The sequence below is a fragment of the Rhinichthys klamathensis genome, unplaced genomic scaffold (assembly GCF_029890125.1).
Source record: "Rhinichthys klamathensis goyatoka isolate OS25496 unplaced genomic scaffold, OSU_Roscu_1.1 h1tg000114l_1, whole genome shotgun sequence".
Classification (NCBI taxonomy): Eukaryota; Metazoa; Chordata; class Actinopteri; order Cypriniformes; family Leuciscidae; genus Rhinichthys; species Rhinichthys klamathensis.
Genome location: NW_026606651.1, coordinates 1,719,863 through 1,733,744, shown reverse-complemented (window position 1 = coordinate 1,733,744; position 13,882 = coordinate 1,719,863). Strand labels below are relative to the sequence as shown.

Here is a 13,882-nt window from a genome sequence, read left to right as displayed (position 1 = left end):
GACTTTACACTGCATATGTGCATAGTATCTATTTTTACCTCATCAGTGATGAACATCTCATCAAAGAGTCCGCCCATTTCTAGATTAGGCCACATATGTGTAGCCTGGCTAATTTTATCTTTGAGTGGGATTCCATAAAGAGTCATTGCTTCATGCTAAAACACTCATGGAAACCGTGAAAGCACCTCAGATGTTTCGACAGCAGCACCCCTCACACCCAGGGTATGTGTGAGCTCAGATTTGTACGACCTTGGATGTGAACTACTATATGTTACTTAAATGTGACTGGGACACTGATGACTCTATTTCCACCGACATGACAACATCCTCATTGAACTGCTATCTTTCTGACAGTATTTTTTTTTTTTTTTTTTAAGCACATTATGATAAATACTTTGCTTGTTACATATACATGGAACATTCCAGCCGTAAATAAATTATAAATGTTTGCTAGATTATGTTAATTTCCTGTCTAGCAATGTATGTTTATGCTGAAATATAATTGAATAATGGTTTGTATTTAAAAATAAAAAACATCGGTCGCGTATCATTATGTGTAGTTAAGTTGGCTTCAGAACTTCCATTAGGGAAACAGACTGAATCCAAAATCACCCCTTTTACCCTCAAATAAGGCATTATTAGGGAACAGCCATTTGCAGTGGTGTCCGAAAAGCAAAGTGGACGTTTTCGAGTGCACTCATTTAATCCAATGAATGATATCAAGCTGATGTACTCGTTTTCATTCACTCAATCGAGTGAACTGTATTAGTGGACTAACGCAGGAAATATTGATTGAGGGTTTAGGGTGCGATTTCGGATTCAGCCATAGTGAGCATCAATGCTCCCTAGTTTTCAGGGTGCATTGTGGGACTTTTTAGAGAGCAAAGGTTTCAGTGCACTGGTAGGATTTTGCAAGCGAGACAGCCCTTAAAGGGATAGTTCACTTTGAAATAAATTTTTGGTATGTTTTAGCTTACCTCAAGGGCATCCAAGATGTAGGTGTCTTTGTTTCCGCAGTATTTTCAATTTTGATATTTTTAGGTCAAACCGTTCTTGTCTGTCAGTCATATAATGCAGGTCTATGGTCACCACCTCAAAGAGCATACACAGAGAAGTCCAAATTAAACAGGATTTAATGACTCGTAAATGTAAGTACACATTGATGGCCTAAGACACGAAACGAGCGGTTTGTGTGAGAAAACGAACAGTATTTATATCGTTTTTACCTCTTGTAACGCACAGACCGAAGCGCCCGCGCCCTCAGATCACTTGGACGTGGCTGTGTTTACAAGAGGTAAAAACGATATAAATACTGTTCGTTTTCTCACACAAACCGCTCGTTTCGTGTCTTAGGCCATCAATGTGTACTTACATTTACGAGTCATTAAATCATGTTTAATTTGGACTTCTCTGTGTATGCTCTTTGAGGTGGTGACCATAGACCTGCATTATATGACTGACAGACAAGAACGGTTTGACCTAAAAATATCAAAATTGAAACTACTGCAGAAACAAAGACATCTACATCTTGGATGCCCTTGAGGTAAGCTAAAACATAACAAAAATAAATTTCAAAGTGAACTATCCCTTTAAGACGTCAGACTCTTTGATCATTGCCCTAACTATTGGACTAGGAGCTGATTGAGACGCATCCCATGTAAACCCATTAAACGAATACAGAGAAGGATGTTTCACATAGAGAAAATTCAAACACAGATGTAGGCTGCTTGTGATAAAAAACTACGTTCATCTATTTAAAACAGCAGTCCCACCACGGAATTGACTTCACAGATCAAACATTACTTTAAAAAATTTCTGCACCATTTTTACAGTGATAGTTGACATTATGCCACAAATGTTGCAATTCAACATGCAATTCATGGATTTCCATTTTAAACCACCTAAAATATCTCAAGCATTTCTTTCTTCTTCCTCAAATTTACTTAAGGTCATTTGCGCCCCCGTTTATAACTGAAGATTGTCAAGCCCTAATCTGAGCAATGTTAACTCATTGTGAAAGTGGAAGTATAAATTCACTGCTAGAACATACGGTCCATTGCTCACGTATCTTTGTCAAGTTTCAGTCGTAATTTAAAAGATGACTTGTGGACATGGATCTTTGTTGTGAAATCTTATGAGCATAAAAAGAAAATATATTTTGGCTTGCATTATATCAAAACGGGTCTCTGGTCTTTTTGTTATGGCAATTCCTGCTTTGTAGGTAAACTCATCAAGTTAAATTGTTTATTGCGTTTCTGTGAAGATATTTTTCATGCAAGTTGTTTTGGCTTTTAGCTGTAAGGTGAGCTAGTTCATGGCTACTACAAGACTTTGGGTTAGTTGTAACGTGTTGAATAAAAAGCTTTCTAAATCAATTTCTTTTTAAAATTATTTTATACATATCACCCTGGTGTATATAATGTTACATCTCACCCCAGGGTATGTAACAACTAACCCGACCAGAAGAATATTAAAATGCTGTTAATGGTAAAATAATTTGCGCTACAAACCAGTGTGTTTATGACTACGGTAATAAATTGAAATAATATGAAATTTGCAATATAAAGCAGCATAACAAACAGTTTTTGTACATCTAAAATAACTGGAAACAAATGAGACCAGAAGCCTTGACACATTCAAGTTACAAATAGCCGCACCCGCTCTTAACTTAAAAATAACGTGGATATTTACCTTCCAAATACTGGTGTACTGTTCAGTAAACATAGTTTTCAAAAATTGCCAACGGCCAAAATAAAGAAATCATTTGGGGATACATGCCTACTATTAAACAATTAATCATCCTGATTATTCCAAAAGAAAAAGAAAAAAACATCTGCACTGAAATTAGAAAATTAACAAGCTCAAGTTTTTCATGGCCGCATATGACAGTTTGATTAATGACGGTCACTTGAGACTATAGTATTATCCCACTGCAGACTTAGCAATAAGATTGAGTCGACCACCTGCTTCCCGCTTGTGCAATTAACATTCTGAGGATTTAACACATGGCTATGAGAATTTGTAACAAAAAGTTTATTGTTGTATTGTATTGACAACATATGAAGTAACATTAATATACAATTTTTCATGTTAAATAGAGTGACAATATATCTTACACAACATACAAAAAATTGAAAAGTGCAAAAATATATTTAATAAATAATTTATTCTATTGAATTATGATGCACAACAATATAGATGAAGTAACAATAATATAAATACAATTATGTAGATTTCTTTTAGCTTAAAATACAAAATATTGAAAATGGATAAAATCTTTCATAAATTAATAAGTGCAGTTGACAAATAATATGGACTAGTTTTTTTTGGCGTCAAGCATGTCTCGGTTTGAATTATTTCATGTATGGTTGATGAAGTTCTTCAACTCATCCAGAAAGTCTACAGAGATCTTAAGAACAGCAGAGCCCCACTGTTTTTTTTCATATGTATTTGTATGTGAGAAGACGGGCTTCTTTGTCCCTTTTGTGCATGGACCTATTGCATGTGCAACACAGGCACTGGTATGCTTTAAGTCAACGTCGATTTCGTTAGGTATGGGATTCGCGGTACTATTTAGCTCACTTTGGTGTTTACGTATCAGCTTAACTGCCTCTTGCATGTAGTGAAGTCCGCATTGAGCTCTGTGCCTTTTCTCTTCAGTGGTCGAGTTCTTCAAGTCAAGCTCTGAAATTGGTTCCGCCCATGGTCCAATGTCATTTCCGTTTGCTAAGAGCTGAAGAGAAAGAGAGGGAGATGGTTTTAAATAGTTTAAAAAAGCTGCTATGTCCTGTTAAACCATCTTATGGCAACACTTCACAATAAGGTTTCATTAGTTAACATAATAAACTGCACTTCTACAGCATTTATTAATCTTTGCTAATGTCAATTTGAGCATTTACTAATACATTATTAAAATCAGAAGTTGTATTTGTTAACATTAGTTAATGCACTGTGGAGTAACATGAACAAACAATGAACAGCTGGATTTGAATTAACGAACATTAACAAAGATGAACAAATACAGTAACAAATGTATTGCTCGTTAGTTAATACATTAACTAATGTTAACAAATGAAACCACATTGTAAAATGTTACCCATCTAATGAAACAAAATACCATGTAATGATAGAGAAATAATACTGAACTCCAGAAAGAAATATCTCAGAATCTTTCGGACAGCTACATATATGTTAGTGTTCATCATCATCATCATTATCATTATCATAGTGTAGATGGAATGCAAATACATAACGTGTTATAAAAATAAATGTCTTATCACTTAAATATGTTATCACTAATCACATAAAAATGTCTTATCACTTTAAAAAGTGTCTTATCACTTTAAAAAGTGTCTTATCACTTTAAAAATATGGTTGTAATTCAACAGTCATAATATTCTGTAAAAAATTAGTTTTCGAAGTTGTAAATAAAACGAAGATTATTGGAGTATGTCACCCCTTTTTACTTCAAAATTTCAATTTCAATGGGAAATGGTTTCAAAGTAAATCTTACACCAAGTTGCAATCTCTGCTATAGGACACTGTGAGAACTTCATATATATCCAGTAAAAATTGGTAAATGTTCACAGGGCAAAAATGTAGAATCATTTGTTGGTTTGATATTTCATACGATGCAATGGCATTCAGACATTGTAAAGTGTGGCATAAATTCAGTGTTCTAATGTAATGTATCTCTTGAGCAAACTCATCAGCATTTCTATCTCACTAAATACAGGAAAAGATTGATACTTACAAAAGCGTACAATATTTTTCCCATTCTAAGCTTGGTGAGGTTTATGCGGCTTTTAACATTACACCCTCCACCTGTCTGGATCATCGTAAAAAAACACCAAATCAGAAGTCCTAAAAAGAAAAGTACATTGGTTGATGTCAGGCTTAAACTGTCATGCAAGTAAACTAGTTCTTACAAAAGAATTACAGATTTAACTGACCTGGTTTTGGATCCATGATGAAAATTCACAGTGTTCACAGTAACTCTCGGTGCTAGAGCAAACTCTTCAGAGTATGCTACGTTTTCAAAGTCAAATCTGTCAACTTTCCATCTTTTATATGCCTGTGACTGCTTAGTCACAAGAAAGGAAATGTGTCGGATATATCACACACACAAATCTTACAAACACTTTCAATTAAACCCAAGACGTAAAAATGCTTATCTTCTTTGTGGATGATTATGCTCTGATAAGTATGACATGTCATGCTGGTGGATGTTTCCCTGAGTTCGAATGAACATGTGATGGACGCTTAGACTCTTAATGGGCTGTAGCTAAATCTGAAGTGTTTGGGATGCCAGTACTAATAATCACTGTTGATGACAACACATCTAATGCAATGTTCTGATCATGTGATGTGTGATTAAATCCTATGAAATCCCTGATTTTACTTTTAGACTTGAGTCGGTGAAAATTTATGTTGCATATACGCTGCCTCGAATGTCAATGTAATGTGATGCTTTGTGACTTTGTCGCTGCAAAGTTTGGGTCCTTTGTTACAAACATATTATGTTGTGTCCGTTTTATCATCCCATGCATATATTAAAATACATATACGTACAGGCATAATGTCACATGCTTTCTGTTGAATTGTTGTGACTGTGTTTGTCATAACCTAGATGTGATGTCACACAAAAATGAGTTCCTGTGAATATCCAGTGGGAGATGCACAGAATGTATCTATCCCCTTATAAGTCACTTCCTATTCAAAGTTGGATGATTAATTGGAGATGCTCTTGAGAAGAGACATACTGTACAATACACTAAGTATTGTATTAATAATATAATGCAAGTTTTGTGGTCTGGTTGACAATCTGCACTGGAAGCTGTAAGTTTGTAGGTTTAAACCTCAAGTTGACCCAGAATGATTGACCAAGTGATAAACTTAGTACCGCATACATTGAACAGTCCGTTTCATTTTTTTTAGCAGTGACTCTTTTGGAATAGATAACCAAAACATACTTGTATTGGATGACAAAGAGCCTTTTCAGGTCCTCCTTTTGTGTATACACTATATAGCATAATATTACCAGTCAAAAGTTTGAAATAATTAGGATTTTGTTTTTTAAAGAAGTCTATGCTCACTAAGGCTGCATTTATTTGATCGAAAATACAGTAAAACATGCAGTAATAGTGTTCCCTATTAGCTGGGAGCCCAACCCTCAGTTGAGCGTGAACAGATTGAATTAGGGCTGCAGCTATCGATTCTTTTTGTAATCGATTAATCTAGCACTTAATCGATCGATTAATCGAGTAATCGGATAAAAATTTGTGTGTTTTTAAACAACCAAAACAAATAATGCATAACGAAAATGATGTGGCTGTAAAATGATCAAGCATTTGGCTTTTATTTATCAAAAAAAAAAAAAAAAAAACCTGGTATTTATTCCAACTCCAACATTTGGCTCCAAAACTAAGCCTATTTATTGCATTTTTTACCCATTTAGTATAAGTGCCAAGTAAAAAGGTATATGCAGGTCGTACGAATTCGCCACACTATAAAACATGATTGGTTAAAAACAACAATTTCTGGGTTATTTGGCAACCCAGCACTGGGTAAATATTGGACAGAACAGATGCTGGGTTATTTTACCCAGCTTGTTGGGTTTTGTACATTAACCCATTTGCTGGGTTGTTTTTTGACAGTGCTGGGTCAGTCAATTTGATATTGAAGGTCTTTCATTTTAAATAATAATAATGCACTCTAAAATCTCTGACAGGAACAGTTAAAATTAGGGCTGTCAAATGATTAATCGTGATTAATCACATCCAAAATAAAAGTTTTTGTTTACATAATATATGTGGGTGCACTGTGTATAATTATTTTATATATATAAATACACACACATGCTTGTATATAATTAAGAAATATTTTCATGTATACTGTACATAGATTTATAAATAATTTATATTATATATAAATATAAATATTTTATATATAAATAATATTTTTTTTCTTAAATATACATGCATGTGTGTCTATTTACATATATACAAAATAATTATACACAGTGCACCCACATATATTATGTAAACACAAACTTTTATTTTGGATGTGATTAATCGTGATTAATCATTTGACAGCCCTAGTTAAAATACAATATGTTTTTATTCAATTCGCACTAGATCAACAGCACTCCTATTATATAGTCAGTGGAGCTCACGGCAACTTGTCGTGTCGCGTTTTAGCTCTGGTCGCGTATTCGTTTGGCGGGAGGTGAAAGGTCGTGGTGGCGCTGGCTCATCGTTCGGCTAGCGTTCCCAGCGGATGTTAGCTGTTATTTAAATGTAAACAAGAAAAGGTAAAATGTGAGACTACAGACATTTTCCTCTTTGTACAGTAATAATTTGATAGGAATACATTGTAATAAAAACCTTGATTTCATTCAGGAAGTTACCCTCAGAACAGAAAATAAAATGTTGACAAAGTTATCCAGTGTTAAAGTCCCCATGAATTCAAAATTGACCATACTTACTTTGTTTGCCTAAATTGATCGTTTTGTGGTAAACAATTCATCCATGCAAGTCAATCCACACAAAAAAAATGTTTTGGCTTCGTAATCTTTAATCAAAATCTGAAATTTCCCCTCCCCTCTGCATTGGAGGACCTTCCCTGATGACGTATAGGTTTGACGGTTTGGGCGTCTTCTTAACATCCGTAATCACGCCCTTCCAACTGACAGTAGACAGGCTGAATGAAAACACCTACTTTTCTAGATCCAATCAGGTGCTAGTTGGGGAAAAAGCCACGCCCACTATTTTGCCTCATTTAGTATTCCGTTTCTCTCGGAAATATGTCACAACGCTGGAGAAAAGTCGTTTGCAACTTCCGGTTCACGGGGACTTTAACCGGTTTGGCACAGTCACAGACTACCCAACATTGGGTTACAGGCTGAGTAGGTATGACCCAGCAACTGAGTAACAGAAAAACTACCCAGTACTAGTTAAAAATATAAATAAATAACCCAATAAAACACCCAGCAGGCACTGAACCCAGCATTTGGGTTTAAAAAACAACCCAGCATTTTTTTAGTGCACCGATACTTCAAAACGTAAACGAATTGTCATGAGCATAATGCAGTTTACTGTACTGTAATTCCCTTTGGATAAAAGTGATACACGACTTACTGAATTAATAAATTGCAAATTATCTATTGCAAAATTGCAACAGGAAAGAGATAAAGCATTTCATTACACAAATGTAGCCTAATTTACTCATGTCTTCCTCATTCTATTCTAGACTAGGGCCTGCGCCTCAAGATTTTGCGAGGGAAAACCAGAAACTCGATGTGAGAAAAAGCCCACGCAGGCTTTAGAAATTCTTTTTGACCACTTCACTTTTCTGTGTTCCATTATAAGAACATGGAAAGTAATCGAGGTAACATTACACACAGATCTTCAGTAATCGAGGTAACATTACACACAGATCTTCAGTAATCGAGGTAACATTACACACAGATCTTCAGTGAAATAGCGATTTTTTTCAAAGCTAATTGGCATGTCATCATAGGACTGAAAGTTCAAACGAAATGGTTTTCCTGTTATTATCTATCAAATCAATTTAAATTCCGACAAACATCAGTTTCGCTATGTCTTGGATGGCATTGCGTCGGTTAACATCAAGGCAAGTGATGCTTTTCCACTAACTTCACTTTTATGATACATTTTTTTCCATGACTTAGCAAATAGCTTACTCACTCAAGGAAATGATATACATGTATGTATGTGTGACGGTGTCCTTCTTCCACATGCAGCTGCATTGTTGCACAAAGGAAACATTTAGAGTAAAAGAGATAACCTGTTCCTTTCTGCATTAGGAACACTTTTGGGTATAAGGTATACTCCCTTGTATGGTAGGAACAGATTTTTCAAAAGCAAATATCTGAATCCTTAGATGATGATAACACCAAACAGCACAATCGCCACTTCCCTTTCATGAAAGTGACAGCACAATCAGGAAAGTGTGAAGTTGCCCACAGTCATGTTGTCTGAGATTGTCATTTCCTGCCCACAATCGCATCATGCTCTGACTTTTTAAAAGCAACTTTATCAGATTCATAAGGAGATTCTTCATAAGGTGTGGTGACAATTCACAGATAAAGTGGTTAGTTAGCGATGGGTATTTTCAATGACCAGTATAAAATTCTGCCTTGTGCATCATAAACTTTTCCATATAGCCTACGTGCACCTTTATCTCTAACCGGATAGATACACATAAAAATGACGTTTGTTTGCTTTTGAATGGACAGGATGTATTTTTGAATAAACTATATATACCATGGTCTGTCTGAATACTCGATTCTGATTGGCTGGAAGGTGTGCGGTTAGTAAGGGATAATCCACGGCTAGTTGTGCATTAAACGATTTTAATGCATGATGTGGAGGCAAAGAATCGCCCGATGCAAAATGGAGGGTGGTTGCCTCCGAGAAGTGCATTCAAATCGTTTAATGTGATCAACACATGACACTATATGTTTAGTTTTAAAAACAAAAACGGTTTATTAGATGTGATTATGAACAAACACTATAGGCTATGTTTGTTTTCAGTTTATTATATGGGTGTTTTTTTCTTTTTTCTTTAGATAACCGCATGACAGTTTGGCATAATGTGATGATAATAAAAGTTAACTTATTTGTTAAAAGAGTGAAAACTTATTTGCACTCTTGTGCTTTTAATGTCTTTTGAATGTTTATTTTAATTTTGGGGACCTAGATATTTCTTGTACAGCACTTTGGTCAACCAAGGTTGTTTTATATGTGCTTTATAAATAAATTAAACTTGAAACTAGGTTTTTCAATGAACAATCAATTGAAATAAAATATTTAGTTTTTTTAATTAGTTTAGTTTCTGCTGAAAATGACATGATTGTACATGAGATGGTTCACCCTGTTGTTGATGAGCTCTCATATACTGAAGTCTAAATACACATGCATTAATAGGAGTAACAAAAAACTTGATTTGATAGATTTTTTCCTCATAAATTTCAAGGCCTGTTTTTATTGTATTACAGTACATGGCTAATCATAAGATGCTTTCTGAGAGATGTAGCAATAATAGTCGAATGTCACACTGTCTGTTGATTTCAATCACAATCTGACTAAATACAATAATATTTGCTATTGATTCTGAATTGATGGGAGTTGGAAAAGAATGATTTTAGTATGTCACATTTTGTTTTGTTATCAGGGTGTAAACTCACATCAACAACTGCTGCCATTGTCTGTCTTCACGCTTCACTCCCACGTCGCTATTACAGCTTTTCTCACATAGAAAATGACCAAAAATATGTATGACTTTTGCACAACACAATTGTTTTTCCATGAATGCTTTCTGGGAACGAGAATGTCCCTTCCACTAATACAACCCGCAACAACTAAATTTAAAATGCAATGCAATTCCTTCATAATGACTTATAATAGACATTACATAAGCAGTGGATCAACCCCACTTTTCATGTGTTATGTGGTAACACTTTAGTTTAGGACCCAATTCTCACTATAACTAGTTTCTCATTAGCATGCATATTACTATGATATTGGCTGTTTATTATTATTTATAAAGCGCATATTCTACATCCTTTAACAATATTAACCATTCATTGATAATATTATAATACCTACATTACTACCTTACTAACTATTAATAAGCAGTAAAGTAATTAGTTTGAGTTTGAGTCAAAAGTCTCGTCTCTACATGACACTACAGTACAGACTATCATGCTACTTACCCGCTACCTGAGTTCCAGCCATCGATCACCTGCTAACCTTCACACGGAAGTTCAGTCTCCAGTCTCCGGTCATCAGCCTGTTCCCAGTGACTCTCCATCCGCATCTGTAAACAAAGACTATGGTTATCCTTCAGCTAAGTTCCATCCTGAATATCCTGCTTGCATACTCACCTTATCTCTGTCTGGATCTGCAACCTGTAAATAAACACTATTTCACTTACCACCTGTCTGACTCCTGCTCCATTCGTGACACACAGACATATATGTGTGTGTATATCATGTATTATGCATGCAGAAGTAATTGTCGTTTTAACTTTGTAAAGAAAGACAAAACGCACCCACAAACACATGCCTTAATGTGGGTTTTTAAAGAGGAGGCACACAAAAATTTAGCAGTCGGATTTTTTAACTACTTTAACATGGCTTTTTTTGGTCACTTATAGACCTGAATATTTATAGAAAACGACACAGGCATCAAGACAATATACATATAAGTTACCTTACCTATAGACCTAGTCTACCACTTGAAACAAAAAAAAAATCATTCCTTATGTCTTTTTAAATGTTCATGTTAAAAGAGCACGTTCAGTCGTTTAGTGAAGCTGATTGCTGTAGCCTATTCAACTTAAGCATAGGGTCTTCCTTCATTTTGATTTTGTAGCTGTTGTTTGAATGGTAGTTTAGTAAATTTGTCTGCGGTCAAATATTCAATATCTCTACTCTCCATCAGCGGTAGCAGGTCAATCTAATATCACGTAATTTACGTCTCGTCGATGATTGGTTGTTGATATACCAAGGGAGGCTAGCCTCCTCAAAGACATGATAATACATACACTGACTGCTACATACATTGCACATGACATGATCACATGACAAAGGGAAACACATGGCAAACCAGGAAACATGAACATGAAACAAAAACCAAAACTATACATTAGATACAATCATCTAACAAAGTTTCAAATAAATATGCTGCTGTGATTAGATTTCTGATAAAACTCATTAAATTTTTACTAAACATATGATGTACCCATTATTATATATTTTACTTGTTAACTAATGCTTTTATATATATATATATATATATATATATACACACATGCAGTGCATGCATATTAAAGTGATCACATCTAACTATAAGGTTTTTCCAAGTGTTGTGTGTATTCCAAGTGTGACTGTATGCATGACCCTTTAAACACAATTTCAACAAATGCCAAAATTATTTTTATAATTGTTTATTGATCAAGCAGCAGTTACAAATGTGTTATGCAATTCCTTTGACACTGTATAAAAAGTACCAAAAATGACATTAGTTAAATGCACCTAGTCTACAAAAAGCAAGAAAGAATAACAAATGCTCAGAATCTATACTGACCTTTACAAACAAAAGTTTTTACACACCAGTAACCTTGGTCTTTGCCAATATTGTAGAAATTAGATAAAAATGAACATATGAAAATAGCTCCTTTATGACATTGTAGTAACAAATATTTTTCCAAAATAGGTCACAAAACAGCAGCCTATTCTGACATTGAACAAATAACAAGTGAAACTGTAAGGCCACACTAGAGCTGGGCATGTTTAGAGCTCGCAAAAGAATCAAACAAGAATTTAAACAAAAAGAATCCCTCGTAACAGTTTGACTTCAGTATTTGCGATATGCTAGAAATGCTCATTCAAAAGTGATCAGTATAAATCACCATCAGTAACTGCTTTTCTAAGTGCGATGTTTAAATGACACCAAAAGTTGCAAAACCGTTTAAAATTCCTTTTGCTTGACCTTACGTAAAAATACAAATAAACTGATTCTGAAAACAACGGAAGATTTGTGCAATACACAAAGTATTTTTTTACGGAACATAAATGGCAGTAGGTAAACCAAACAGGGATTTCTGGTTATGTCTTATAATGACCCCTGCAATGAAGAAATAAATGTACAAAATCAATAGCGTCCTCTAATCTTACAATTCCGCTGAGAAAAAAGTGCTTCAAACAGTCTAGCATTAAAACGGTCATGTGAAGTAATACTGTGTTAGTGGCTCAAACAAGATCCACCGTGAAGGTCTTTTTCTACCGTCTATAAGCTGAAGATGCATTCAACCGCAGCCTCAACTGGACATGTCCTTCCTCTGAGCTTGAAGCATCTCGGTCACGCTCACAATATCTTCTTCTGGCACCTGAGGGAAAAAAAAGGTTTCAATTTAGATGACACAAAAACACAGGGATGATCACATCCCATCCAAATATGCATGAAATGACATGACTTTCACCAGATGTTGGTAAAAACCCAAGTAATCCATACATACAAAGAAACCAAAACAAATAAGTTCAGAAATTAAGTTATGTGTAATAATGTGAAATGACTCAGGGAAAAAGTATTGAACACATGAAGAAAGGGAGGTGCAAAAAGGCATGGAAAGCCAAGACGACAGCTGAAAACTATCAGTAATTAAAAAGCAATCCAGCCCCGTCAGTGTAAATTAATATCAGCTGGTTCAGTCCCAACTGAAGGCCTACAAAAAGGTCTCATTGCCAAGGTGTCACACAAGACACATCTCATGATGGGTAAAAGCAAAGAGCTGTCTTAAGACCTTCGCAACCTAATTGTTGCCAAACATAATGATGGCATTGGTATATAAGCTTCTGAATGTTCCAGTGAGCACTGTTGGGGCCATAATACGGAAGAAGTGGAAAGACAATCATTTCACCATAGATTTGCCTTGACCAGGTGCTCCTCGCAAGATTTCTGACAGAGGAGTGAAAAGAATAATCAAAGAGTTGTCCAAGAGCCAAGGACCACTTGTGGAGAGCTTCAAAAAGACCTGCAATTAGCAGGTACTGTTGTCTCAAAGAAAACAGTAAGTAATGACCTCCACCGCCATGGCCTGTATGCACGCTCACCACGCAAGACTCCATTGCTGAAAAACAAGCATGTTGAAGCTTGTTTAAAGTTTGCTGCACAACATTTGGAGAAGCCAGTGAAATACTGGGAGAATATAGTGTGGTCAGATGAGAGCAAAATTGAACTGTTTGGATGTCGTAATACACACCATGTTTGGAGGAGAAATGGCACTGCACATCACCCTAAAAACACCATACCAACAGTGAAGTTTGGAGGTGGGAGCATCATGGTGTGGGGCTGCT

General features: G+C 35.3%; 1 protein-coding gene across 1 annotated transcript in view; it reads right to left on the bottom strand.

Moving 5' to 3' along the window:
• Positions 1-12,800: 12,800 nt before the first annotated feature.
• castor1 (cytosolic arginine sensor for mTORC1 subunit 1) overlaps positions 12,801-13,882 on the bottom strand; it is a 29,125-nt gene continuing 28,043 nt past the window's right edge. The window contains exon 9 of the mRNA XM_056254757.1: positions 12,801-12,915. Coding sequence (XP_056110732.1) covers positions 12,847-12,915 — 69 coding nt within the window. The 3' untranslated portion in view covers positions 12,801-12,846. The remainder of the gene's footprint in view (positions 12,916-13,882) is intronic.